The 25,826-nt window shown below is 40.5% G+C and overlaps 1 protein-coding gene across 4 annotated transcripts in view; it reads right to left on the bottom strand.

The window, feature by feature from the left end:
• TNIP1 (TNFAIP3 interacting protein 1) overlaps nucleotides 1-25,826 on the bottom strand; it is a 61,333-nt gene that overhangs the window by 5,248 nt on the left and 30,259 nt on the right. For 2 of the 4 annotated variants that reach the window (XM_063292183.1, XM_063292184.1), the window contains exons 6-14: nucleotides 16,655-16,861; nucleotides 14,164-14,258; nucleotides 11,198-11,288; nucleotides 9,496-9,585; nucleotides 8,970-9,035; nucleotides 8,060-8,191; nucleotides 6,636-6,764; nucleotides 6,318-6,446; nucleotides 974-1,099 (exon numbers count right to left, since the gene is read on the bottom strand). In XM_063292183.1, coding sequence (XP_063148253.1) covers nucleotides 974-1,099; nucleotides 6,318-6,446; nucleotides 6,636-6,764; nucleotides 8,060-8,191; nucleotides 8,970-9,035; nucleotides 9,496-9,585; nucleotides 11,198-11,288; nucleotides 14,164-14,258; nucleotides 16,655-16,861 — 1,065 coding nt within the window. The remainder of the gene's footprint in view (nucleotides 1-973; nucleotides 1,100-6,317; nucleotides 6,447-6,635; nucleotides 6,765-8,059; nucleotides 8,192-8,969; nucleotides 9,036-9,495; nucleotides 9,586-11,197; nucleotides 11,289-14,163; nucleotides 14,259-16,654; nucleotides 16,862-25,826) is intronic. The other 2 variants (XM_063292185.1, XM_063292186.1) reach the window with 1 other exon arrangement.

Here is a 25,826-nt window from a genome sequence, read left to right as displayed (position 1 = left end):
AAAAAAGGAAAGAAAGGAATATAAACTTCCATGCGCGCTGCATTCTAGCGCTGAAGACAAGCAGAGCAATACAAATATTCTGCTCAGATCTGCAGTTTAGCTAAACTGGATTCTGGATGTCCATTATGGAACATTAACACAGAGAGCGCTAGAGTATTTTTGTTCCATACCTCTTGGAAGATAGGGAGAATATTTTCATAGAGAGCAAGCAAAGTTGGATGGTAACCCAAGAGACAAGAGCACTACAAGAGCATATGAAACTGCGGTGGGCACCTGACAGGAAGAATCATTTTCTCTAGGTGGTGACTACAAAGTCTTATGGGTTCCACTGCTTTACAACTCAAGTACTCAAATACCTTTTAACTCTACTTACTGACCTGCCTCCTCTAGTTCCATTTAAAATCTCTTTTCAAAAAGCTGTCCAAGCATACCCTTTTTTGCACGTTTTTAATTTCTTCAGGAATAAAACAAGAGGCAGATGGGAACTACATAATCAAACTATAACTTCTGAGTTGCATTCATCTATGAGAACAGCTATTCTTAGAAGAAGGACGTTGGGAGAGGATACGGCTGGACAAGCCTATCCATAAACCTCCAAGGATTGTGGCTAGGATTAGAGGAGGGAAATGGGCATGCAAGCTGAAAAACACAGAAGAAAAGATAAAGAGGTAAGGAGAGAATGTTTGAAAGTACCAAGAAATGGGGAAAGAGACCAAGAGACAGAAGGAAGCAGTGGTAGTTGCTCAGAAGGATATATCTTGGTTACCTGGAGATTTTGGTAAGCACCCCACAATAACAAAAACACAAGATATTTAGTTCAGATTAGTCAGCAGACTGGGGTTTTGCATAGATCATGGCAAATGGTCCAAATTTCATCTCTTCCATAGAAGCCACATACAAGGGATTCTGCGGAAGAGGTTAAATTTAGATCACCAGAACTTCCAAACTCAGAATGATTATTTTGGTTTCCTACCTGGTTATTAGTAAGGGTCAACTGCTTCTGAAGTTTTTCTAGTTGCTGCTTCAGCTCCTCTTTCTCTTCATTCATCCTTTCCCTGTCACTCCGCTCCCGCTGGAAATCCTCCTCAAAAATCTTCACCTGGAAAAAAAAAAGAGGGACTTAAATTCTAGGATCAGACAGTTATGCCCCTAAATTTACATCACCATGTTCCAGCACTGATGTCAGGAAAACACAACATGCAGAAAACTAAATTTAAATACTGTGCCATAGTTTTGTAAAGCATGGGATCATCTGACAACTGAAATTCCTTCGCAAACTCATGGTAATCCCTCACATACCAGTTTCCATTCTGGCCCATTTGAAGGTTAGTTAACTCATTTTTAGCCTATTTTCCTAATTTTTTTAAAAGAAAAAACAGTATTGTGTATACAAGCAGTAAACAGCAAGTCATTAATTCTACAAAAAAAATATCTTTAAGGATAAAAATATTTTCAACATGCTTTCCAACTGATATGGCATACATAACTTTTCAAAAAGACACTTAAAGCAATTAACAATAATATTAATTATTGTTGACATTAATGGTCAATTAATAAGATCCACCAGTGAAACTAGTACAAATGTTAATACCCATAAAACTACAGAAGTACAACAAATACGAACTGCTAAATCTTTTCATATAGGCAGAAACCCATTAAAATCCTCTTTGACAATAAAATTTTGTTTAATGAAATTGGTAACACGGCCTTAGCTGACGAGAAAAGGATCATTCTTTTTATTTGAAAATACTCACAACTCAAGTTTTGAAATGATGTGGGCAGCTTTGATTTAAGGGACTGGATCTGCATGTCTTCAGGTGAACTCATTATAGTTCATTAGATGAGGTGCTACCTCTGTTGCCCATCTACTATGGGAACAACATGTACCTTTCAGACTTGTGAGAGTGAATTCAACATAGAAAGCTATAAAGCAGGGTAGGATTTTTTTAAAAGTGAAATATTTCATAATCTAGTACAACAAAGGTGGGGGAGGCCAAATGACAAAAAATTGTGCAAATGACAAAAGGTGTATGATTTCAAAAGGTGAAAGGACAGTTCTATCCTGACCATAGCTGCCAATCTTCCTGCTGGCCTGCCCAATCTATGATCTTCCTTCCATCTGTCCACTGATCTGCCCATCACAGCCAGCAATTTTTCCCCAAAACATCTATTTTTATTTAATTAATACATTTACATGGCTGCCCATCTCATATACATGACTCTGGGCAGCTAACGATGAAAACAAAATAAAAACAGAGTAAAAACACAACAAATAATTTAAAATATAAATAACATGGTTTAGTAGACTTTGTCTGTTTTTCCAGGCAATGTCCAGACACATTTTTTTGTCTTTTGCATCCAAACTCCATTAAATGAATGTCTGCTTCAACAATGTTTTACTGAACAGCTATTTTACTTTTTACTTCAGATTTTGTGACATCTGGTAAATAATTAAAGGAAAAGTATTAAAGGATAAGAATCTACATCTTTTGATGTGCCAAGAGGGGAAAAAAAGATATGGTAGATTCAAAATCAAGAGAGTATTCCCCCCTCCTAAAATCAAAATAGTGTTAACAATCTGAAAAGGAGTACCAACATGAGACACCGTATTAAACAAAGATGGAGAAACCTCAGTAAGTGAACTGCTGCTTGGTAGGAACCATCCAAACTGCTGAAAAAAATATTATTTTTACCCCTGAATTCAACTTTAGCCTAACATTAGTCTCAAACTGAAATGATTCTGTTTGACAGAAATAACCCTACTGCTTTTCTTTTAATTGTATTTTTTATTTTATTAGATATTTAAGAACACAGCCAGGGGGGGCGAGGGGGAGACAGAAAAAAACGAGAAGCTAAAAGAGGAGATTTACAAGCATTTTAAGATTATATTTTTAAAAATTCAAAGTTACTTTAGTTTGACAGCTAAAATATCTTGTATCAGTTTAAAACTTCAGATCATTATTAAAATGAAGAGGTGACAATTAACAATAACCAGTATGAGTTATGAATTAAAATGATAAATTGCAACAATGATTAGATTCTAATCTAATAATGCTATCCTTATTGGCAGATAAAACAATTAAATATTGTGTTGTTTATTCGTTTAGTTGCTTCCTACTCTTCGTGACTTCATGGACCAGCCCATGCCAGAGCTTCCTGTCGGTCGTCAACACCCCCAGCTCCCCCAGGGACGAGTCTGTCACCTCTAGAATATCATCCATCCACCTTGCCCTTGGTTGGCCCCTCTTCCTTTTGCCTTCCACTCTCCCTAGCATCAGCATCGTCTCCAGGGTGTCCTGTCTTCTCATTATGTGGCCAAAGTATTTCAGTTTGGCCTTTAATATCATTCCCTCAAGTGAGCAGTCTGGCTTGATTTCCTGGAGAATGGACTGGTTTGATCTTCTGGCAGTCCAAGGCACTCTCAGAATTTGCCTCCAACACCACAGTTCAAAAGCATCGATCTTCCTTCTCTCAGCCTTCCTTATGGTCCAGCTCTCGCAGCCATATGTTACTATGGGGAACACCATTACTTTAACTATGCAGACCTTTGTCAGTGTGATGTCTCTGCTCTTAACGATTTTATTGAGATTTGTCCTTGCTCTTCTCCCAAGGATTAAGCATCTTCTGGTTTCCTGACTGCAGTCAGCATCTGCAGTAATCTTCGCACCTAGAAATACAAAGTCTTTCACTGCTTCTACATTTTCTCCCTCTATTTGCCAGTTATCAATCAAGCTGGTTGCCATAATCTTGGTTTTTTTTGAAAATTAGCTGCAAGCCAGCTTTTGCACTTTCTTCTTTCACCTTCATCATAAGGCTCCTCAGTTCCTCTTCGCTTTCAGCCATCAAAGTGGTATCATCTGCATATCTGAGATTGTTAATGTTTCTTCCAGCGATTCTAACTCCAGCCTTGGATTCCTCAAGCCCAGCATGTCGCATGATGTGTTCTGCGTACAAGTTGAATAGGTAGGGTGAGAGTATACAGCCCTGCCATACTCCTTTCCCAATCTTAAACCAGTCCGTTGTTCCGTGGTCTGTTCTTACTGTTGCTACTTGGTCGTTATACAGATTCTTCAGGAGGCAGACAAGATGACTTGGTATCCCCATACAGCTAAGAACTTGCCACAATTTGTTATGGTCCACACAGTCAAAGGCTTTAGAATAGTCAATAAAACAGAAATAGATGTTTTTCTGAAATTCCCTGGCTTTTTCCATTATCCAGAGGATATTGGCAATTTGGTCCCTAGTTCCTCTGCCTTTTCTAAACCCAGCTTGTACATCTGGCAATTCTCGCTCCATGAATTGCTGAAGTCTACCTTGCAGGATCTTGAGCATTACCTTACTGGCATGTGAAATGAGTGCCACTGTTTGATAGTTTGGACATTCTTTAGTGTTCCCCTTTTTTGATATGGGGATATAAGTTGATTTTTTCCAGTCTGATGGCCATTCTTGTGTTTTCCAAATTTGCTGGCATATAGCATGCATTACCTTGACAGCATCATCTTGCAAGATTTTGAACAGTTCAGCTGGGATGCCATCGTCTCCTGCTGCCTTGTTATTAGCAATGCTCTAGCTCACTGACCACACCGTCAAAGCTATCCCCGATATTGTTATCCTTCCTATACAGGTCTTCTGTATATTCTTGCCACCTCTTCTTGATCTCTTCTTCTTCTGTTAGGTCCTTGCCATCTTTGTTTTTGATCATACCCATTTTGGCCTGGAATTTACCTCCAATGTTTCTAATTTTCTGGAAGAGGTCTCTTGTCCTTCCTATTCTATTGTCTTCTTCCACTTCCGCGCATTGCTTGTTTAAAAATAATTCCTTATCTCTTCTGGCTAACCTCTGGAATTTTGCATTTAATTGGGCATATCTCCCTCTATCACTGTTGCCTTTTGCTTTCCTTCTTTCTTGGGCTACTTCTAATGTCTCAGCAGACAGCCATTTTGCCTTCTTGGTTTTCTCTTTCTTTGGGATGTATTTTGTTGCTGCCTCCTGAACAATGTTGCAAACGTCTGTCCAGAGTTCTTCCGGGACCCTATCTACTAAGTCCAGTCCCTTAAATCTATTCTTCACCTCCGCTGCATATTCCTTAGGAATATTAGTGAGCTCATATCTAGCTGATCTGTGGGTCTTCCCTAATCTCTTGAGTCTGATCCTAAATTGTGCAAGAAGAAGTTCGTGATCTGAACTACCGTCAGCTCCAGGTCTTGTTTTTACCGACTGTATAGATGTCCACCACCTTTGGCTGCAAAAGATGTAGTCAATCTGATTCCGGTGTTGTCCATCTGGTGAAGTCCATGTATAAAGCCGTCTCTTAGGTTGTTGGAAGAGAGCGTTTGTTATGCAGAGTGAGTTGTCTTGGCAAAATTCTATCAGCCTATGTCCTGCTTCGTTTTGTTCTCCCAGGCCATGCTTACCTGTAATTCCAGGTGTCATTTGACTGCCCACCTTAGCATTCCAGTCTCCTGTGATGAAAATAACATCTCTTTTAGGCCTGTTGTCCAGTAGGTGCTGCAGATCCTCATAGAACTGCTCTACTTCAGCTTCTTCAGCATCTGTGGTTGGGGCGTATATTTGGATCACTGTGATGTTAGATGGCTTGCCCTGAATTCGCACTGAGATCATTCTATTGTTTTTTGGATTGTATCCAAGCACTACTATAGCCACTTTACTATCAATTAGGAAGGCTACTCCATTTCTTCTGTGATCCTCTTGTCCACAGTAGTAGATCTGGTGGTCATTTGATGTGAAGTGGCCCATTCCAGTCCATTTCAGTTCACTGACGCCCAAAGTGTCTATCTGTAATCTTGACATCTCGCCAATAACCACATCCAATTTGCCCAGGCTCATAGATCTTACATTCCAGGTTCCAATGGTGTGTTGATCCTTAGAACATCGGATTCGCCATTCACCACCAGCACCATCGGCCGCTAGCCGTCCTTTCGGCCTTGAGCTAGCTGCGTCATCACGTCTGGGGCTAGTTGAACTCATCCTCTGTTCCTCCCCAGTAGCATTTTGACCATCTTCCAACCTGGGGGTCTCATCTTCCGATGGTATAGCGACATATCTCTGGTTGTACTGATCCATTGAGTTTTCACGGCAAGAATACTGGGGTGGGTTGCCATTACCTTCCCCAGGGATCGCATTTAGTCTGACCTCTCTGTCATGACCTTCCCGTCTTGGTGGCCCTTCACGGTTTAGCTCATGGCATCATTGAGGTGCTCAAGCTCCAGCACCACGACAAGGTAACGATCCTTTGCTGAAGAATTAAATATTAAACCTTACATTAAAAACAAGCAAGCAAACTTTGGATGCCTACCTGCTGCTTCAGAAGTTCATTCTGGGTCATCACCTCCTGGTGCCGGAGTCCTGAGCCAGGATCAGTAGGACTTTTGAAGGCTGAGGGGGAAAGGGCAGGTGCTTGGAAGTTCAGAGCCTCTTCTAAGGCCTGAGGGGAGACAGCAATAAAGGGACAGTAAGAAAACCTCTCCTGGCATAACATTTGTTTTTTGCGGCAACAGCAAGAGATATGGAATCATTCTACTGCCCAGGGAAGGCCATCTCCTGGGTGAAGAGAATCACACAGCTAAGAAAAGCAGAAGAGGAACCAGATACAAATTCCCTAAAGCACACCCACCTTATTTAGCCGGAAAATCTCCTTCTCCTGGTACTCTCTTTGCCTCGTGACTGGCGCCAACTGATCCTGAAGAACCTTCACCTTCTGCTTGAGGTCCTTTACCTCCCTACCAAGTCTCTCTTTTTCTGCCTGGAAAAAAAAAAGGAATAGAGTGGAAGGGAAAGAGAGGAAGGTATATACAAGGAGAAACAGCTTTCCACCTTATTTCCATCAGGTTTGGAACAATGAACCTCCTTTCCTGCCTGAAAGCCACTGCAGAAGAAAGGAAGGGGAATAAGGAGACCTGGACAGGGTCTACCTTCAGGCGTGTTAACTTACTTGGAAACCACTTTTGAACTTTTTGCTTGAAACTGAAAAAAAATGGAGTTTTGAATTTGGAATTTGACGATTAGGACTCTATAAGAATATACAAATAATGTGTATCTTAGTTAAAAATAGAGTAACAGGGTAATGTAGTTTTATGGTTTTATCTGTACTGAAGATTTTTGTTTGTTTGTTTGTTTGTTTATTTATTTCTCAAATTTATACTACCGCCCATCTCCCCCCCAAAGAGGGACTCTGACTTTTTTCTATGTCTCTTTATTTCTGCACTTCTAAGTTTATTTTTTTTTCATTTCTTCTTTTATCAATCTCTTTCTATCTTTATATGTTTTATTTGTACTTTGAAATTTAATAAAGTTTCTCTTTTAAAAAAAGGCTTGTTAACCTTTCAAGAGCATGTCAGTTTATACCAAGAAGCCCATGAAGTTTTGATGCCTGTCAAATACAGCTGGCCACCACATTGCTGTCATTCTCACATATCATCCCTACATCCAAAAAATCCTATCTTGCTTGATCAAAGACACCTATTTGCTAGACAGTCTACACTGTGCCCCTTTTGCTCTCTGGTGTCCTTTTTTTATAGAACCACACATAGCAATATGAACACGGACGGAAAGAAAGAGAGCAGGTCCCAACCAAATGAAGTGCCTTCCAGAGAATACGGAGATGAGAACATTCAGAAATCAAATCCAAAAGCAAAAGAGCTCACATGCATTGTAGTTACAGCCCTGTAGAATTTGAACTGCAAAAGCCTTTTCTGCCTACTAGAAGACCAGCTTTTCCAGTTCTTTATGTGTTGCTCCTGCCTACAAGGCCTAATGAGTTGAGGTTTATAGAAGATATAGAAATTACTGATTCCATCGCCACTATCTGTCGATAATATTTTGTTAACGTCAACTGTTATTTGCATCTTGATATCTTTAAAAATTCAAGACACATTCTCATGTGTCTTCAGTTCCTCTACAGAAGAACTGAAAGGAGGGATAAAAGAAAAATGTTATTAATATTACCTGCCTGTCAACCCATTTAGATTTAAATCCAATGTCAACACACTGTTTTAGACAGAAATGTAGATGCATTCCAAATGGGATTTTGGACTTTACCTCTTCTTCTTCAATTTTGGATTTTGCCAAGAGAAGCTTGCGGTCAAAGTCCCTCTGTTTCTGCTCCCGCTCTGTCTCTAACTCTGCTAGTGCCTTCTGGGAATCAGCAAATTTCTGTCGCAGATCTGTTATCTACCAGGACAAAAAAGGGGGAAAAAGGCAAGACATCCTCAGGTATTTTAAAGCCAATTTAAAGGCTATGCTACCCCAAATGAACAAAACTAGTGAGAATATGCAGGCATACCTACTGTATGTAATATCAGTATCAGTCTCTTACTATATGGCATTCCTGCATTAAATATTTGATTTGGGGAATAAATGCATAAAATTGCTTTTGGCAATTTTGGCAGAGTTTCTATGATATCTTACAATAATATCTTGTATTGTTTAGGTTTATGAAGTAGTGACTTCATCGGTAAACCAGTGACCAGTTCCATCGGTACTGTGGATGTGGTACGATGGACAGTGACTCCATCGGTAAACCAGTAAGTATAAAATATGTTAGATTTTTTTTCCTTAGTTTTTATTTTCAGTTTGTACTTTTACTTTTTAATTTTTTTTTAAGATTAAAGATTGCTTCATTACAAAAATAAAGGTATTAAATCTAAAAAGCATAAAATTACATACTGGTATTATTGGATTCATATTGGCTGCGGTTTTCTATGTAGATAGTTAGATAGGTGTAATATGTGTAATTAAAAAAAAAAACACCCTCAGAAGTGTTTACATCTTCACAGGCCAATAAAGGAGAAAGTTTAAAGCAGGGTTCAAACAGATAGTGCTGTGGAGACCCTATGACTCAACTAACATTCCCATATTCCTTCCATTTGATAAGAACAAGGCAACATCCATCTTATGTGGTGCTATCAGAAACTTCTCAGATAAAACCGTCCTGGAGCTTTGTCATTACCTTCTGCTCATACTGCTGCTTCATGGACCGGAAATGGTGGTCCCACTGTTTATTCACCTCCAATAGCTAGAGAAAAAAATGCATCAAGTTATTCTGGACACATCCCCTTACAGCCTTCACCCCCTGATGCAAGTAGTCACAAAGCTGAAACATAACCTTGTTTACTTTTCTAAGTCTGACCAATAGCCCTATATCCTGCATAGGCTCATTCATGTATCACCCATATTGCCAAACCTGCTAATAAATATACTTAGTCTATTCCAAGCCTCTCCTGGACAGGGGGAGGGCATACTTTAGATGACACATTCAGGAAGAACTCTAGTGATAGTTAGATTAGGAATATAATTAAATTAAAAAAAAAAAACGACAGGTAACGTGACAGTTTAGGAATCTGGAGAATCATTCAGAGGAGGTAGTTCTGGAGTAGAAGGTTAAGTAACTTCTATTATTTAACTGGTAGCAGCCATCACCTGATATAAACACTTTATGATCTCAAGAAAAGCTCTTTTGTATATGTTTGGCTTACCTCATTGCGCTGATGTTCCAGTATCTTCACTTTCTTCTCACTTGTCCCCAACATGCTCTTCCCTGCTGCTTTCTCCTCTGTGGCTCCCTTCTAAAAGGCAAGTTTGTTTGTTTGTTTGTTTGTTCATTTATATTTCAAATTTCTATCACTGCCCATCTCTCCCGAAAATATCAGATCTTGAGAAGTCACTCAAAGCAGCCAAGTCACTAGTCAGAAGTTGGATCCATACCTCCCTGTTCAAAACCTATAATCTAAGGTACTGCACAGCTCAGCTCCTTCTTTCCCCCAACACCCTGCATATGACAGAATTGAGAAGATGAAAAATACCAGTGGCAACTTAAGAGAAATTGCCATCTGACTCTTTTGCTCATAGACATCCTTAAATCTTCCATGACCGAAAGCAGGAATAATCAAGCATAAAGATTCCTCCATTTTGGAGATTCATTCCAGGCAATCTTCTTGGGGCTGAAGGCCACATGTAGTTTTGTGTGTTATGTTGAGGAAGCATAAAGATTTCCTGATTGTCCCCCATCCAAGCACTAACCAGATAAAAGCCTGCTTAGCTCTTTGAAGATCAGCCAGGGTTAGCTTGGTATCAAAACGGGTCACAAAGTGCCCATGGCAACAGAGAAAGCAAACAGCAACAAAAAGAATATAAATCATTACATTAACAAACAAACAAAGAAATACTCTGATTTTGGCAGGAATCAACTAAAGCACCAAAAGAAAGGCATGACAGACATAATAATGTATGACTGTATACTAACTCATGGCTTTGTCTCTACCAGAAGGGGCTATTTCAATGTACTTTACATGGGACTGGCTTTGCAGATCATGAAGAAACGGCAACTGGTGTAAAATGCAGCATCCCACATTCCGGCAGGTGTATAACTTCAGCCGTATAACACCAGTGTGGCAGGCACTGCACTGGCTCCAAATATAACACTGGTGTTGCTGATTTTTACCTTTAGAGCTGTCCTTGGCTGGGCTCCTAGGTATCTTCAGTTCTGCCTCCTCCACATGGAATACTCCTGTCTGCCCTGCTCAGCCCAGGTGGGGAGGCTTAGGGTTCCCCACACATGTGCACTGAGAGGAATATTTGTCTGTGGCAGCCCCCACCTGGTAGTGCAGCCTTCCCCCAGCAGTTTGGGTCACACCTGCCCTCAGCATCTTTCAAGAAGGCATTTGAAGCCTAATGGCTTTAGCAGTGACTGGGACTGGCAGCACGGTTTTATCCTTTTTGTAATTTCAGATATTATTCTTTTATTTTGGTTTTATTATCTTTTATTTGTTGTAAACCACTGGGAGTTGATCATGATTCCATCTGCATGTACATCTAATGAATAAATGCTATGTATTTCTTTTCTTAAAGACGCTATGCTCCAAATAAATTCTTTATTTAAATCACACCCCCATACAACATTGTGTCAAAAGATGAAAAATTATGTGAATTAAAAAGAAAATACTAAATATTTTGATGTTTAATTTAAGGTTATGTTCATCCTTCAGTTTTAAATACATGTTACTTTAGATATTTTTTAATATATTCCTTTTATTCTAAAGCTGACCCTTAGATACAGCTAGATCCACATTGCTGAGCAAGAGAATTTCTAAGCAGTTTGAGGCTAAATGTTATCAGCATATAGCACAGGATAGTGGACCAAGATAATAGCCAGTCTAATCTAGATTAAAATCCTCCTACCTGTTGCTGGCCAGCACATTCTGTATTTTCCACTTTCATTCCTTCCTTACTTCCCATCGTCACCATCCTTCTGAGTTCCAGGTTCTCACACCTACATCAGAAAATCATCATCACCATCATCCACAGTATTACATCTTAAGGAGAGGAAAGCAGTCTTTTAGGTTTGCGGCAAAACGCGTAAAGGCAGCTATCAGGGTAGCCATCATTCAGAATGAGATTTACTTTACAGCTCACGGTCAGAAATATCTACCATTGGATTAGATCATTTCACTGAGTATAAAGCTAATGATACTGGGTGTCTGCTAACAATCACAGGCATCCTGCCTCCAAATACCATTCAGTGTAGAATTATGAGTAGGAGAGGAGTATATTCTTCACTTCCTGATGATGGGTTTTGATACGGAATACTTGATAGGGAATATTTGAAACAAAGTATTTGATATGGAACCTACAGGGTGCTGGAACAGATAATCCTTTGGTCTGATCCAGCCCTATCTTCTGACGTTCTTATGTTGATATACACTGCTTCTTCCCCTATTATGGAACATCGCCCCAAAATAGCATCATGCTATTTGCTAGATTTCTGTCCTGCCTTACCAAACACGTGCTCAAGATATCTACAAGTCACCATGATTCAGTTTAACACCAGGAAAAAAAAAATGCCACAATCACCTTCCAGAAACTATTTTTAATGGAATGTTATGATTTGGCTCCTCCCTCAGCAATGAAATGGTAATAATAGGGATCAAGCTTATTAATCAGGAACAATCCAACCTTTGGAAGGAAGACACTAATGGAGGATATGAGATTCACTCCTAAGCTAACAAAAGGATTAGCCTATACAGTGTCTATGAATATGCACACATACAGTCAACCAACATTTATGTTTGATACCCTGAGTTGCTCTTTTACAGAGCTCAGCACGCAATATTAAAAGTGGCAGGCTTTTTGTTTTTGATATGTAATTTTTTCTGCCTTTTGCTTATTTTTACTTTTGAAATGCTATCTAAATCCTCTCTCTCTCTGTATGGCCATGCAACCCTATATGTAGGTCAAGTAGGGAGCTGCTCTTGCATCATTCTACTCAGGTAACTGAACAACCAAATATATTTCTTTTCAACTGTAGGGAAATTACTAGTCTAAATCAGTACCGAATTAGTGGGTTTGATTTTTCAATATGCAATCTCCATTTGGTTTTGTCCTTTCTTGCCTCTGTGTAACTTGAAGACACAGTTCTTACTGAATTAGTCTACAACAGCTCCATTACTGCCTGAAGTATAAAACAATGTCCTCTCAATCTTTCTTATAAAAACCAATTCCAGAAACATCATATATATATGAGAAAAGAACAAAGATGAAATAAAATACATAACTTAACATATATGCATACCATATTGTGAATTTAAGGCTAAATTTATCTTACAAATTTTGCTTTGAAACAGAGTATACCTACTTGATTTTGATTTAGAAACTGAGCTAGAACAAGTTGGCCCATTCTTGCCCAAGAGAGTTAATGTTCTAAGTGTTGAGGTTTTCCTACTAACGATTAAGACTGCTGTTGTACCTCATCATTTTGGCCGGGTGAAGAGGTTGTATTTGATTGTCTCCTTTCACATGCTTCATGCAAATTGCCTGGGGGGAGGAAACCTGCCTGGACTTGTTTCTTACTTCCTCTTTTTCTCTCTGCCGATATGTAGCCAAGCTAGGTAGCTCTGAATGAGAGCTAAGTCCTTTAAATATGTTTTGCTTTCTGTAAATAAATTATTTTTATAGAAATGCCTGGTGTGTGACTTTTCTGATCTCTCCTGGGCTAAAGGCTTTCCCAGCATTCTGGGACCGCATTACATCACCATGCCAGTGCAAGATTATTCCCTCCTTGAGAGCTAACTCATCCCTGGAACATAAACTGCTCATGGAATGTAGAATTCGTAACAGAGGTGGAACCTATCAAGGGCAGCATTTAATAGAGAATTAAAGACATGGGTTTTTTTACACATCTGACTATTAGCCTACAAATCTGGCTAAAAGATAAGGTCTGGAATGGAATAATCATGATATTGAGGGTTGGGCATTCAGAAAAACTTCACTTTTGCCAGTTGAAGCCAGCAGGATACAAATGACATCTGGGTTACCGAAAAGCATTTGCGCTCTAAGAACCCAAAGGACAAAGAGTTATATAGTCTCCATACATTTTCCATCAAAAGTAAGGAAGGTTCCTGATGACCTGGATAGAGCTCCCTTAGTAATTCTCAATTACGTTCACAACTGTGAAAAAAAACTTTGTTCCTCGATTTTTAATTAGAATCTTTGAAAGGACAGCAAATCAAAAAGGCAAGCTTTCCAAAAGATCTCACAGATCATAGTAAACCATATGAAAGGAAGGCCATTTATTTTTTGTCAGGGAGAACATGTGAGCAATCACCTAGCTTCATCAAGAAGGAAGAAAAATATTTCTCCATGAGTTATTCTAATCTTTCACAAAAAGTTCTGGGCTAGGAAAGACTTTCTTAAGCAAGTGAGATGCCCTTGATTCCAAAGCAGGCCATTGCTAGAGTTAGGCTCTCTTTGTCTGAAGCTCATGCGTATAGTTTTATACCACCCTATGCAAGCTGAGCAAATAGAATTCAAAGGACAAGGTCCCCACAATTATCTTCTAAATTTTACCTGTGTTCTGGCCTTTCTTTCATTAAAAAAAGTAAATAGTTTGGACCAGTGTTTGGGCTCACTCTGCATCATGCAATATATGGAAATTCCCTTATCACTTTCTGGAGTTTCCTACCATTGTAACTTTTTCTATGGAGTTCTGCCACAGACTTCTGCTCCTTCCTATCAGGTAGATTACAGTCCTAGAATCAACCTCTACAGTAGCACTAACATATCCACTCCAGAATAGGGGATTTTCTCCCCTCCCCCAAGTTGCTCACCAACGTACTCCTTTCCCGATGGAGTTCCTGATGGGCACTCACCTTAGTTTCTCTGAAATCTCATTCCTTTGCTCTAGTTCCCTCTCCAACTTTGTCCTCAGCTCCTCGTTTTCATTCCGTAACTGTTCACACAATGCCTATTTGAAGGAAAAAGAGAAATTGAGAGAGAGAGAGAGAGAGAGAGAGAGAGAGAGAGAAAGAACAAGAAAGAACAAGGCAGATGTCATGAGTAAGGATGGCAAGCAGGGGGCTCCCATCCAGGCTGTAAAGCGCATGCGTAGTACTGAGGAATTAAGCAACCATTCAAAGAGACACAGATCAGGCCCGCCTTAGCCTTTGGGGTTTATATGTCTGGGTTTTTCCCACGCTTATTCAGTTTGTTAGGATTCTGTTTATGTAGCAGTAATAAACATTAGAGTACTACTCCTCGCCTCAGCGTGTGTCTCACTGTTAGGACAGCAGCAGTACTATGGATTGTATCATATTTGTCAAGAACCATTTGCATTTTTGCGGAATCATGTATTTCACCTTTTGTTTTTTATTTAATAAATAAAAAGACTCCTCAAACAAATTGGTCTTTTCCAACCTGCATCTGTACATTACATTAAAACAGCAGTAAAACACACATAACAAAAACGTAAATTGAATAAGCATTTCAAATAATCAGAAAAGTTACTAGGTAGCAAAGATATGGTTGATTAAAAACATCACTGTGACACACTGAATAAAAAGCCATTGAATAAAACATTCAAGGGCCTGAGAGAGCAAAACTGTCTGTCAAATGGCCTTACAATGAAGTAGCCTCTTTGGGGAGAGAGTTCTGCAGCCTTTCACTGAGGCATGAATACTAATAAGTCCTGCTCCTTGACAGCCACGGATTACACTGTAACATCAGAGTACAGAGAACAGAGCTTCCAAAGAGGTTGGGGTGTAGGAGTGTACAGAGAGATGAATTTGGTTTCATTAGGTAAGATGAAAACAGTGAATGGCTTTAGTATTTGCCAAAAAGCTTCCAGCAACAGACCACCTACTCCTTTTTCTTGGTAACTGTCTTTTAGTCTGAATTAATTAAGCACAAATCTCACCGCCTCTTCTTTCAGATGTTGACATAAACATCCAATTGGATTATTTCAGTTCCCACTTTACCTCCAAGAAGCTTAAAATGGGGCTGAGAAACAGTGAAGAGTCCAACCTCATTTACAGTAACTGACAGGAAATGGATCTCCTCTGTCCTAACCGGACACCGTCACTAAGCATTAAGGTTGTGCATGCTTCAAAAACCCAGAAGTGCTTCAGATCTCATGCAAGCACAGCATCTCTGTGTTACTCATGAAAGCAGCCCAACTTCTACATGAAGTTAATCTACTTTAATGAAGAGCACAGAGGTCCTGCATGTATAGAAGATCCCAAGCAGTTCTTCCAAATAACTATTGAATCATACACCTTATACTACTGTATATAGGTTTCCTCTAATCTTATGAAAATTTATGAAAAGGACAGGAAGAAGGAACAGGAAATCTAACAATCCATCTGTGGCTTGAGAAACTTTCTGTATTTGCCAGGATCTCAGTGGAATTCTACCCCTCTCCACCCCCCCACAATACATAGTACCCGTTTTAGGAGAAAAAACTGCATTGCCGTCAAAGGGGTAAGGTCTCTTCCTGCCCTATCCTTGTCCAGCTTGCCCCCTCTCACCCCCATGGACTGGTTATTGTTAAAGTAACAGTAAGTGATATGAGCAAAGCCATGTCAAAGTGGCCCCAGAGACAATTTCTCCGAAAAAAAGGATAAACATTGTTTCCAGAGGTGACACAACTGTTTCTGCCCATTTTTAGATGAGTCAACTAACAGAAAGTGTATTTCGCTGTCAAGTGGCCTGTCCCAGGAAAGTTTCTTCCTCCTTTTACCTAGAGGTTTTATTGATTAGTTTGTAGCCTGGAGGAAAAAGCATTTCTGATGCTTTAAAGACCTGCCTGACAAAGGCCGTGTCTTACATCCCTTGAAAGTTTCACACCCTTGTTGGAAACTAATACCTAAGAAAGAATGAACAAAGGAATAATCTTACGTTTTCTAATTGTGATCGGACGGCCTTTAAATGATGGATGATTATTCATGGCAGGAATTGCTTTGGGACATCAAAATGCCACCAGGCATGACAAAGTGATTTGGAACCTGTCACAGAGTTTCCAGTACTCATTGTAGGGGCAAACTGAAATCTGAGCTTTATGTAGAAGCAATGAAACTGAACTAGCAGGGTTTTATCTACTCCCCCCCAAAGATGGATAGGACAGAGCAGTATTAAGGACGTCACATAAATAAAAGAGTGAGAAGGTGGTGAAGGGCCATAAAAGGCATGATGCAACCAGGTGACCTGGGATGGTACAGCATGGTTGGCTGCATACGAAACATTTTCATGGGATGGTCTGTAGCCCACGTGTTATGACCACTCAGCGGGATGGGGGGGGGGGGGGGAAGGAAAAACAAACACGAGAACTCAGGAATACAGAGAAGCAAATGAACTGTGCACATATACCAGCAGCCCTCGGACCTGAAGAATGGATGTCCTCTGCTCGTTCTTGTGCACTTTGGAGGCCAGGCGGTTAAACTCCAGAGCCATACGCCCCAGATGGGCAAAAAGCTGGGTTTTGTCAGACTCCTCAGCAAAAAGACTGAGTGTGTTCTCAAAGCGCTGAAGGTGGAGCATAAGGTTGGCGTCCTCGTTCGGAAGTGGCTCTAAGTCCTGCAGAAAATGTCCGAAAGTAGAAAATGGTATCAGAAAAGCAATCTGTCATTTTTGACTTCAATTTAGACCTGGAAAGTTCACCAAATGTGATCACCTGGTGTTATTCTTTCCCACACTTAAAAAAAAAAGGAATTTCTGTTTGTGTGCAGTAGGAGGGCAACTGAACAGGATTCATAAAGTATATGAAGGTAGGAGTACAGATCTTCCACCTCTTTTGGATTTTGTACTAGGAATCTTCTTACACACACACACACACACACACAGAGCTGCTTTTTGCCCCTTAAGGTTCTATTTGCTTAAGTGGAGGTAAGAAAATTGTCCCATTTGGAGATTGCTCTAAAGAATACCCAGTGTTTTATAAAGTAAGTCATTTTTTTCTTCACTAGGCATAACTCTGTCAAATCCATTTTACCCCTTCCAAATTCTCTCCTTCCCCACAAAATACAATGCCCATCACAGGGAACATACTCCAGCCCCTTTAGATTCCTCCTTCCTCCATGTCTTCCACTTTTTCAATAATTCAGTTTAAGAGGGGGAGGGGAAGGCATCTCTTAAGAGGGAGGGATTTTTCTCTTAAGTTATTTATTCGTTCAGTCACTTCCGACTCTTCGTGACTTCACGGACCAGCCCACGCCAGGGCTTCCTGTCTGTCATCAACACCCCCAGCTCCCCCAGGGATGAGTCCATCACCTCTAGAATATCATCCATCCATCTTGCCCTTGGTCAGCCCCTCTTCCTTTTGCCCTCCACTCTCCCTAGCATCAACATCTTCTCCAGGGTGTCCTGTCTTCTCATTATGTGGCCAAAGTATTTCAGTTTGGCCTTTAATATCATTCCCTCAAGTGAGTAGTCTGGCTTTATTTCCTGGAGGATGGACTGGTTTGATCTTCTGGCAGTCCAAGGCACTCTCAGAATTTGCCTCCAACACCACAGTTCAAAGGCATCGATCTTCCTTCTCTCAGCCTTCCTTATGGTCCAGCTCTCGCAGCCATATGTTACTACGGGGAACACCATTGCTTTAACTATGCGGACCTTTGTTGTCAGTGTGAGGTCTCTGCTCTTAAATATTTTATCGAGATTGGTCATTGCTCTTCTCCCAAGGATTAAGTGTCTTCTGATTTCCTGACTGCAGTCAGCATCTGCAGTAATCTTTGCACCTAGAAATACAAAGTCTTTCACTGCTTCTCCATTTTCTCCCTCTATTTGCCAGTTATCAATCAAGCTGGTTGCCATAATCTTGGTTTTTTTGAGGTTTAACTGCAAGCCAGCTTTTGCACTTTCTTCTTTCACCTTCATCATAAGCCTCCTCAGTTCCTCTTCGCTTTCAGCCATCAAAGTGGTATCATCTGCATATCTGAGATTGTTAATGTTTCTTCCAGCAATTTTAAATCCAGCCTTCGATTCCTCAAGCCCAGCATGTCGCATGATGTGTTCTGCGTACAAGTTGACTAGGTAGGGTGAGAGTATACAGCCCTGCCGTACTCCTTTCCCAATCTTAAACCAGTCTGTTGTTCCGTAGTCTGTTCTTACTGTTGCTACTTGGTCGTTATACAGATTCTTCAGGAGGCAGACAAGATGACTTGGTATCCCCATACAGCTAAGAACTTGCCACAATTTGTTATGGTCCACACAGTCAAAGGCTTTAGAATAGTCAATAAAACAGAAATAGATGTTTTTCTGAAACTCCCTGGCTTTTTCCATTATCCAGCGGATATTGGCAATTTGGCCCCTAGTCCCTCTGCCTTTTCTAAACCCAGCTTGTGCATCTGGCAATTCTCGCTCCATGAATTGCTGAAGTCTACCTTGCAGGATCTTGAGCATTACCTTACTGGCATGTGAAATGAGTGCCACTGTTCGATAGCTTGAACATTCTTTAATGTTTCCCTTTTTTGGTATGGGGATATAAGTTGATTTTTTCCAATCTGATGACCATTCTTGTGTTTTCCAAATTTGCTGGCATATAGCATGCATTACCTTGACAGCATCATCTTGCAAGATTTTGAACGGTTCAGCTGGGATGCCGTCATCTCCTGCTGCCTTGTTGTTAGCAATGCTTCTTAAGGCCCATTCAACCTCACTCTTCAGGATGTCTGGCTCTAGCTCACTGACCACACCATCAAAGCTGTCCCTGATATTGTTATCCTTCCTATACAGGTCTTCCATATATTCTTGCCACCTTTTCTTGATCTCTTCTTCTTCTGTTAGGTCCTTGCCATCTTTGTTTTTGATCATACCCATTTTGGCCTGGAATTTACCTCCAATGTTTCTAATTTTCTGGAAGAGGTCTCTTGTCCTTTTCTCTTAAGACTGGACTGCAAATCCAAGGCCAGAATTTACTTCTGTCTTCAGTGACGACCTGTATCTGAGATGACTGATTCTGTGGTACTTACCTTCGTCAGTAATATTCTGTGATTCCAAAATGACTCATTACAGAACTCTTACCTCTTTAACTGCTTTATGATTTCCCTGTTCCTGTTTTCCTAGACAATATCCCATAAATACAAGTTAGCTTTTACCTTTCTTATACAATTTTTTTAAACTCAAGTAGTTGGCAGATATACCACCACTGAATGTTGCAAGGCACAGCTTTTAACAAAGAGAATTCAGTTTACAGATTCCTAATCAACAAATCTAGGTGAAGTTTCTACAGTCACTATAGGTGCCAAAAACTCTCAGGGGATATAGGGTTCAAGTCAGAATTGAGTAGAGGTTGTAGAATATGTTTAAGCACTGTCGATCCTTGGTATTCCCACTGTTGTGCAGGGTATCTTTAGCACATATTTTGGGTGTCATTTGTGACTGAGCTGTCCAGGGCTTGGTTTCAAAACTGAATTGAAGAACCAATGCTAACTATTAAGTATAGAGAAAAAGAAAAAAAAAAACCTTTTTTCCCCCTCTTCATTGAGCAACTACAGTCCATTCCCCATTTAGGATGATGGCAAATGGTTTTTCTAGGCAAACTCTATTGTGATGTGAATCACAAATTACTTCTAAAAATTAAGCTTGGAACATACTCCTAGAAAGCTTAAGTCTGAGTGCATGCTGCTGCAATGCTACTCTTCGCTTTAACTAACTTCCTAAAGAGCCACAGGGAAAGTAACAATAAAACAGCTAAAACTGACCTCTGCTCCAACTTATATTTCCAGATAAGATTCACTGTAGCCTCAGACCTGATCAAGGAATTCAGCTTGCTCATATGAAGGCTAAAAGTGGGAAAGGAGGCAATCACTTACCCCTTACTCTTAAATCCCCATCCCTCAGTCCCCATACTGAAGTGGAGGGGCAAAGGCACAATTCTCATTGCATTTGCTTGAACGGAGACAGAAGCCACTGCACAACCAGATGCTCATTTTTAAGAACAATCCCACCCTGACAAAATGTTCCACACCTATTCAAGTAAATCTAGACACCTCCCTCAGACTTTCCCCACCCAGATGAAAGATATGGGGCGTTTGGAACAAGACCTTTCCAACAGAGGTAAAAACATAAACCAGAACGTACAAAACCATTAAAAAAACACCTTAGCTTGAGGGCCCTAAAGGTCTCATTACTAACCTGTCAACATAGCCACACACACGTCAGCAATTCCATTAACGTCCTGGCCCCAGTGCCTGGAGAAGAGCTAGGTCTTTACAGCCTTTCTAACAGCTGACAGGGAAAGGGCTGCCATATTGGGAGGAGGCTCTTCCACAAACCAGGTGGCATAACAGAGAAGGCCCACCTCCTAGGAACCCCCAAGTGACACTGCTTTACTGATGGGACCAGAGCAAGCCCACTCTGCTGAAATGGGCAGAAACCATCAGGGAGAAGCGGTCACACAAGTAACCCAGCCTCATGCCAAACAGGGCTTTGCAGGTAGCAACCAATGCTTTGAATAGCACCCAGAAGCCTACTATTTCCACTCTAATGGATGATCCTTCCACATTTGGACCAACTTTTCTTCTCTCCCATCTTAAGAATGCCTTTTCCTACCTTCTGTTCTCCAGTTCCAGAATCTCACATTGCATTAGCAATTTTCACTCCAATGGTGCACACAGGCACCTCAGACACAAGTTCCACAGAATGCTGTCATATCAGAGCTGCCTACCTACACCTCCTTAATTTTGGGAAGGCTGCCAAGTGTTTGCTATTGGAAGCTACGGTTCACTCTTCAGAGCCAAGAGTTTTAAGCACCTAAGACTGACCCCTTGCTCAACAGCAAGCACAGCCAGCATGGATAACCACCTCACAGGCAGTCCATGCAAAAGGAATCTTTGAACGGGAAGGGCAGGGAAATACCACTTTTCACTCAGGACCTATAGGCTGACTCATGATCTCCTCCCCTCGACAGGCTGCCCCAGTGAACTTGGTTCAGGCAAAAAGAAAAATCCAGTCTTGCAAGAGACTTTGCCCATCTCTCTTGAAGATGATTCATGAGGAAAATATATCAAGAATGAACCATACCCTGTACATCTGTCTTTAGTCCAAGGTCTTTATTACCTTATAGGTCACAATATAAGGCATTTTCAAGGAACATAACTGTACTCAAGGCAGATTCTCATTAGATTTTACCTACTTCTCCTTCAGCAGCTTTTCCCAATCTCATACCCTCAAGATGTGGCAGACTATAACTCCCATAATCTGCCAATATGGCCAATAACCAACCATTTTATGGCCTTTTTTCCTCAGATAACACAACTGTATTATACAACAGTGAAAAGAGTATGTAGGTATTCTGTTGCTATGGAAATCTTTACTATTTTTACACCACTGTCTAGCACTTGGTAGATATTTTCTTACAGGTGCTTTTTATGTTGAAAATACAGCCTGTGGGTTTCCAGGAATACCAAGCTAAAATCCAAGACCTTTCCCCACTTTAGACTTAAATTTGCCACAGACATGTTCTAGCAACTTCTTTTCCTGTGGTGACCCCAGGCCACTGCCTTCAGCAAATCCCCAACACATGAGTGAAAGAGGCTCAAATTCTCTTTAGCTGTACTAGCATTAAGGTAACGCTTTCCCCATCATTCCAACAATTCCAATGACAGCCTCAAGCTATATAAAATCTACCAGCTTTTGTCACCTATTAACATGGAGGGGAGTGGTTACAGAAGGAATGGAGGTGCAGGTCAGCAACCTGTATGCCAGCATTATTTGTGCTGCTTTAAAAATGGGGGGAACTTCCAACTCAGGCAAAAGCCCACAGCCTATTCATTCATTCATTCATTCATTCATTCATTCATTCATTCATTCATTCTCTATAGCCGCCCATCTCAGCAAGTGACTCTGGGAGGCTTACAACAATAAAAACCATAAAACCACAAAACAATTACAATTAAAACAGTTACAACACAAAATAAATATTACTGTCATGAAAGGAGGATGCCTCAGACTGATATATTCTGATGACAGTTTCCTACGACATATATGCCTACTTCATTTCAACAAAGCCTCATACCCCTTCAACAACATACTACCCCTTTAGATGCTACTTACAGCAATCCTCTGCGCTTCCCAATGTCCCACAAAATCTTACTGCAGCAAAATTCTTTTGAAAATGTTTTGAAATAATCCAAAAGAATAATTTTTCACCTCTTCTAAAGTTCCCATATTTCCACATATACTATGCATATTCAAATATATGTCATTAAAAATCTGATGCAGTTTTTAAAAGTTCATTCAACTGCATGCATTGGTTTCTAATCTTGCTTTCTGTTCCAGAATCTGGGAGTTCCTTTTTCAAATCTCAGAATGGTTAAATATTTAGTCATGAGAAAATAATTGCGATCATGTCATCCCTGGGCACCATTATGGTTGTCACAATAATTAATTATAGTTTTTTGGAATAATTAATAAAGCTATGTGTTTGTCTGGAATTTATTATTGTCTCTGCTGCCTCTGGATCAGGAGCTGTGCAATCATTAACAAATGTCCAGCTAAGGGCCAGTTTGGTTGACACAACTGAGATGTATCTGGGTAAAGCTGCTTTGTCCATTTCTACCCCAGCCAACAGTTTATGCAGGCAAAGACAGCATGAGAGTATTTGGCAGTGCAATGTTCCCAATTATGCCTGACAGGTCCATGATGGCTATTTACCCCACCTAGTTCCTCCAGAGCTGACGTGCTGCCTGTTCCATACCACTCCGGATCTCAACAAGGTGGGTATGTTTTTATATTGGTACAGTTGCTTCCTTAAACCTTCTGCTTCAGTAGCCTCACCCATGCTGGCTCGGTAGCAACACATGAAGAGACTTGTTCTGTCTCAGCTTTAAAAAAACCAGGATTCTAGGATTCCCACTTCCTTTCTGTAAGAGCCCTGAAAAAGACATGAGCAATACCAAGTAAATGCGACTCACCTTTGGGATCAAAAATGGGATCCTTGGGTAGGATAAAGGACTAGTAACTGTTAAGAACGAGCCATGTTAAAAAATGATATTCAAGGAATCAATCCTTACTTCCTTAATAGAGTACATGGAAGGTCCTGTTTTAAACTGGAGTAATATGGCAGAAGAAAGGGAAACTAAACCTCCTAAAGAGGTGTATTTATTTTAGAATATAATTGACAGAAGATCTGTTAGGATTTGGGGGTTTTGTGCTTCCATCCTAACTACTCATTGGGGTGAGAAGAGCCCTTTTGTTTATGCACAGGACTGAGGTCCAGAAGAGGGTTGTTCTGCTGAAATCTTGTCTTTGGCTTCCTTCTCCTGTAACCTGCTGCCTGATTGTTCCAGAGGAACCCCATATCCTCCCAAGCACAAGAGACCATGGCTATGCTGAGGATCATGAGCACTGTATTCCATCATATGTGGGGGGAGGAACACTAGGGCAATTTCCAAACTATTGATTTAAAACACTATCCCCACTCCCCGAGCATAAAACAACATTAATACAAAATTGGATGTCCAAATCAATGGCCCTCACTGCTGAACTGTCCAGATCTGCAGGGACACCAATTATTATAGGCACATTGACTGCTTTTATGCTCCAGCTTTATCACTATCCCTCTTCAGCACATTAGTATTAGCATTCATAACTCAGGGCGCTGAAATATCGATGGGATGGATCTTCTGTCAGGAAGTGCCATGCTTCAGATCTGAAGCTGAAAAGGTGCTTTGAAGCAAGTGTGGGTGAGCATGCCGCACCTCACAGTGCTTCCTTCAAAAAGCTGTATCTTTTCCTGGGGTTGCACAGGAGCAAAGCAATTTCTGGAAAAATACTCAATTTGAATTAAGGAGGCACTCATGTCTGCTATAAAGATGCATCAGTTGGGTGATATTTATCTTCTCAGCTTCTCCATTTGATTGAAGATGATGGACAGAGCAGCTTTCCAAAAATATTGGAAATTGAGTCAGCAGTGTGATTAGTACAGCAAAATTAAGAACAAATTTACAGTTAAAAACTGGCAAAGCTGAGAAAATGATGTATATTCTGGATACTGCTACAGAGTGGGGGCTCCCAAAACAGAATATTTTTTAATTTAGCAGATTGATATTTACATTATTTTTGAGGAAATACAGAAGCCCTAATAATCCAATACAGGAAGATAAAAGTGCCTATCTCTAGCTTAGCGTAGAGGCTAAAATTATGAAGGTGTTCAGTGTCTGAAGTAGGATCATCAGAGAAAACGAATAATTCAAATACAGAATTTCTAAAAAATCATTAAAAACTATAATTTCTAAATTCCAAAGATGCAGTGACCAATCCAGTCCACATTTCAATTTACATTACTTCCTGCACCAAGCACCAAAAGTAGTTAAATATTTGTACCCTTTCATACATATCCAGTTATATATTCCCCAAGATCCAACGCAATAAAAAATCATGTTTTCTGCAGTTGTCCCAAGAGTGTAGAAGTAGGGAGAAGCAGACAGCGATGCCTAATGGTTACAGAGTTTGGGGGCTGGATTATACAAAGGACGGCAGCCTTTTTCTTAACAAAAAGACAGCACTGGTAGAAAGGAAGAGGGGAAGATAAAAGTTTTCAGTAAGTTCTCATGAATAAACTCCTTTAGGCAAACTAACTTTGTCCTTGACCCTGGGTAGTTGTGTTTTCCAGGAAACAGAGCTCTAGGAATACAATTGACAGCAGCCACAAAATTGGGGAAGAGGGCAGTGTCTGTACTTCTTCCTTTCAAAACACATAAACATAATCCCTATTTTTGGCAGGCGAGACAGCTGCAGAGTAGTTAGTGGTGAGAATTCGAGGCTCTACAGGCCATGAGTTCTGCATGCTGAGGAATCAAAGGTTTTATTATTCTGTACCTTGGGTCTGAAGCCAGCCCTTCCCCAATACTATAGGAAATGCAGATGCTAAATAAAGTTGCAGGCATGTTGCTGATGGTGAGAAGGAGAGGTTCAGTGCACCCTGATGACCCCTGAGCATAAGAGTCAGCCAGCAGTAGTCTCAGCTGGACAGGTCTTGAGCACTTGGGACACTGGCTTGCAAAAGGCCGTTTTCCCCCATAAGTACAAAGCTGATGCTTTAGGAATGCGCAAGGTCATTAGACCAAATATAAATTTGACTTGAGATCCTCCAGTCTTAGGAATATATCTGAGTGCTACTAAATTCAAAAGGGCCATAGGGAAGATGGTCACAGAAACTAGGATTAGAAAATGGGTACAGGTTGCAGGTATCTAATTCTTATTTTAATATAAAGAAAAACTTCCTGAGGATAAGATTTGTATAACAATGGAACAGTCTACCTATGGAAGTTGTGGGCTCTCCATCTCTGGCAGTTTTTAAGAAGAGTTGGGGCAGCCACCTCTCAAGACTGGTTTAACTGGCTTTCCTGTACACTGCAGAGGGATGGACTAGAAGATCTCTGAGGTCAATTCCAATCCCACAGATATATTACTCTGTGTGTAATTCACACTGAGAAAGGAAGGGAGTAAATTTGCCAGGATTTACATCATTTTTCCCAGTCAGGGAAGTGGCTGCTGGTATTTCTGCCACTGCAGCAGCAGCAGCAACAGCTGCCAGATA

The sequence above is a fragment of the Candoia aspera genome, chromosome 2, assembly GCF_035149785.1.
Source record: "Candoia aspera isolate rCanAsp1 chromosome 2, rCanAsp1.hap2, whole genome shotgun sequence".
In the NCBI taxonomy this organism is placed as follows: domain Eukaryota; kingdom Metazoa; phylum Chordata; class Lepidosauria; order Squamata; family Boidae; genus Candoia; species Candoia aspera.
The sequence above is the reverse complement of the archived record's forward strand: the minus strand, read 5'-3'. Positions and strand labels throughout refer to the sequence as shown.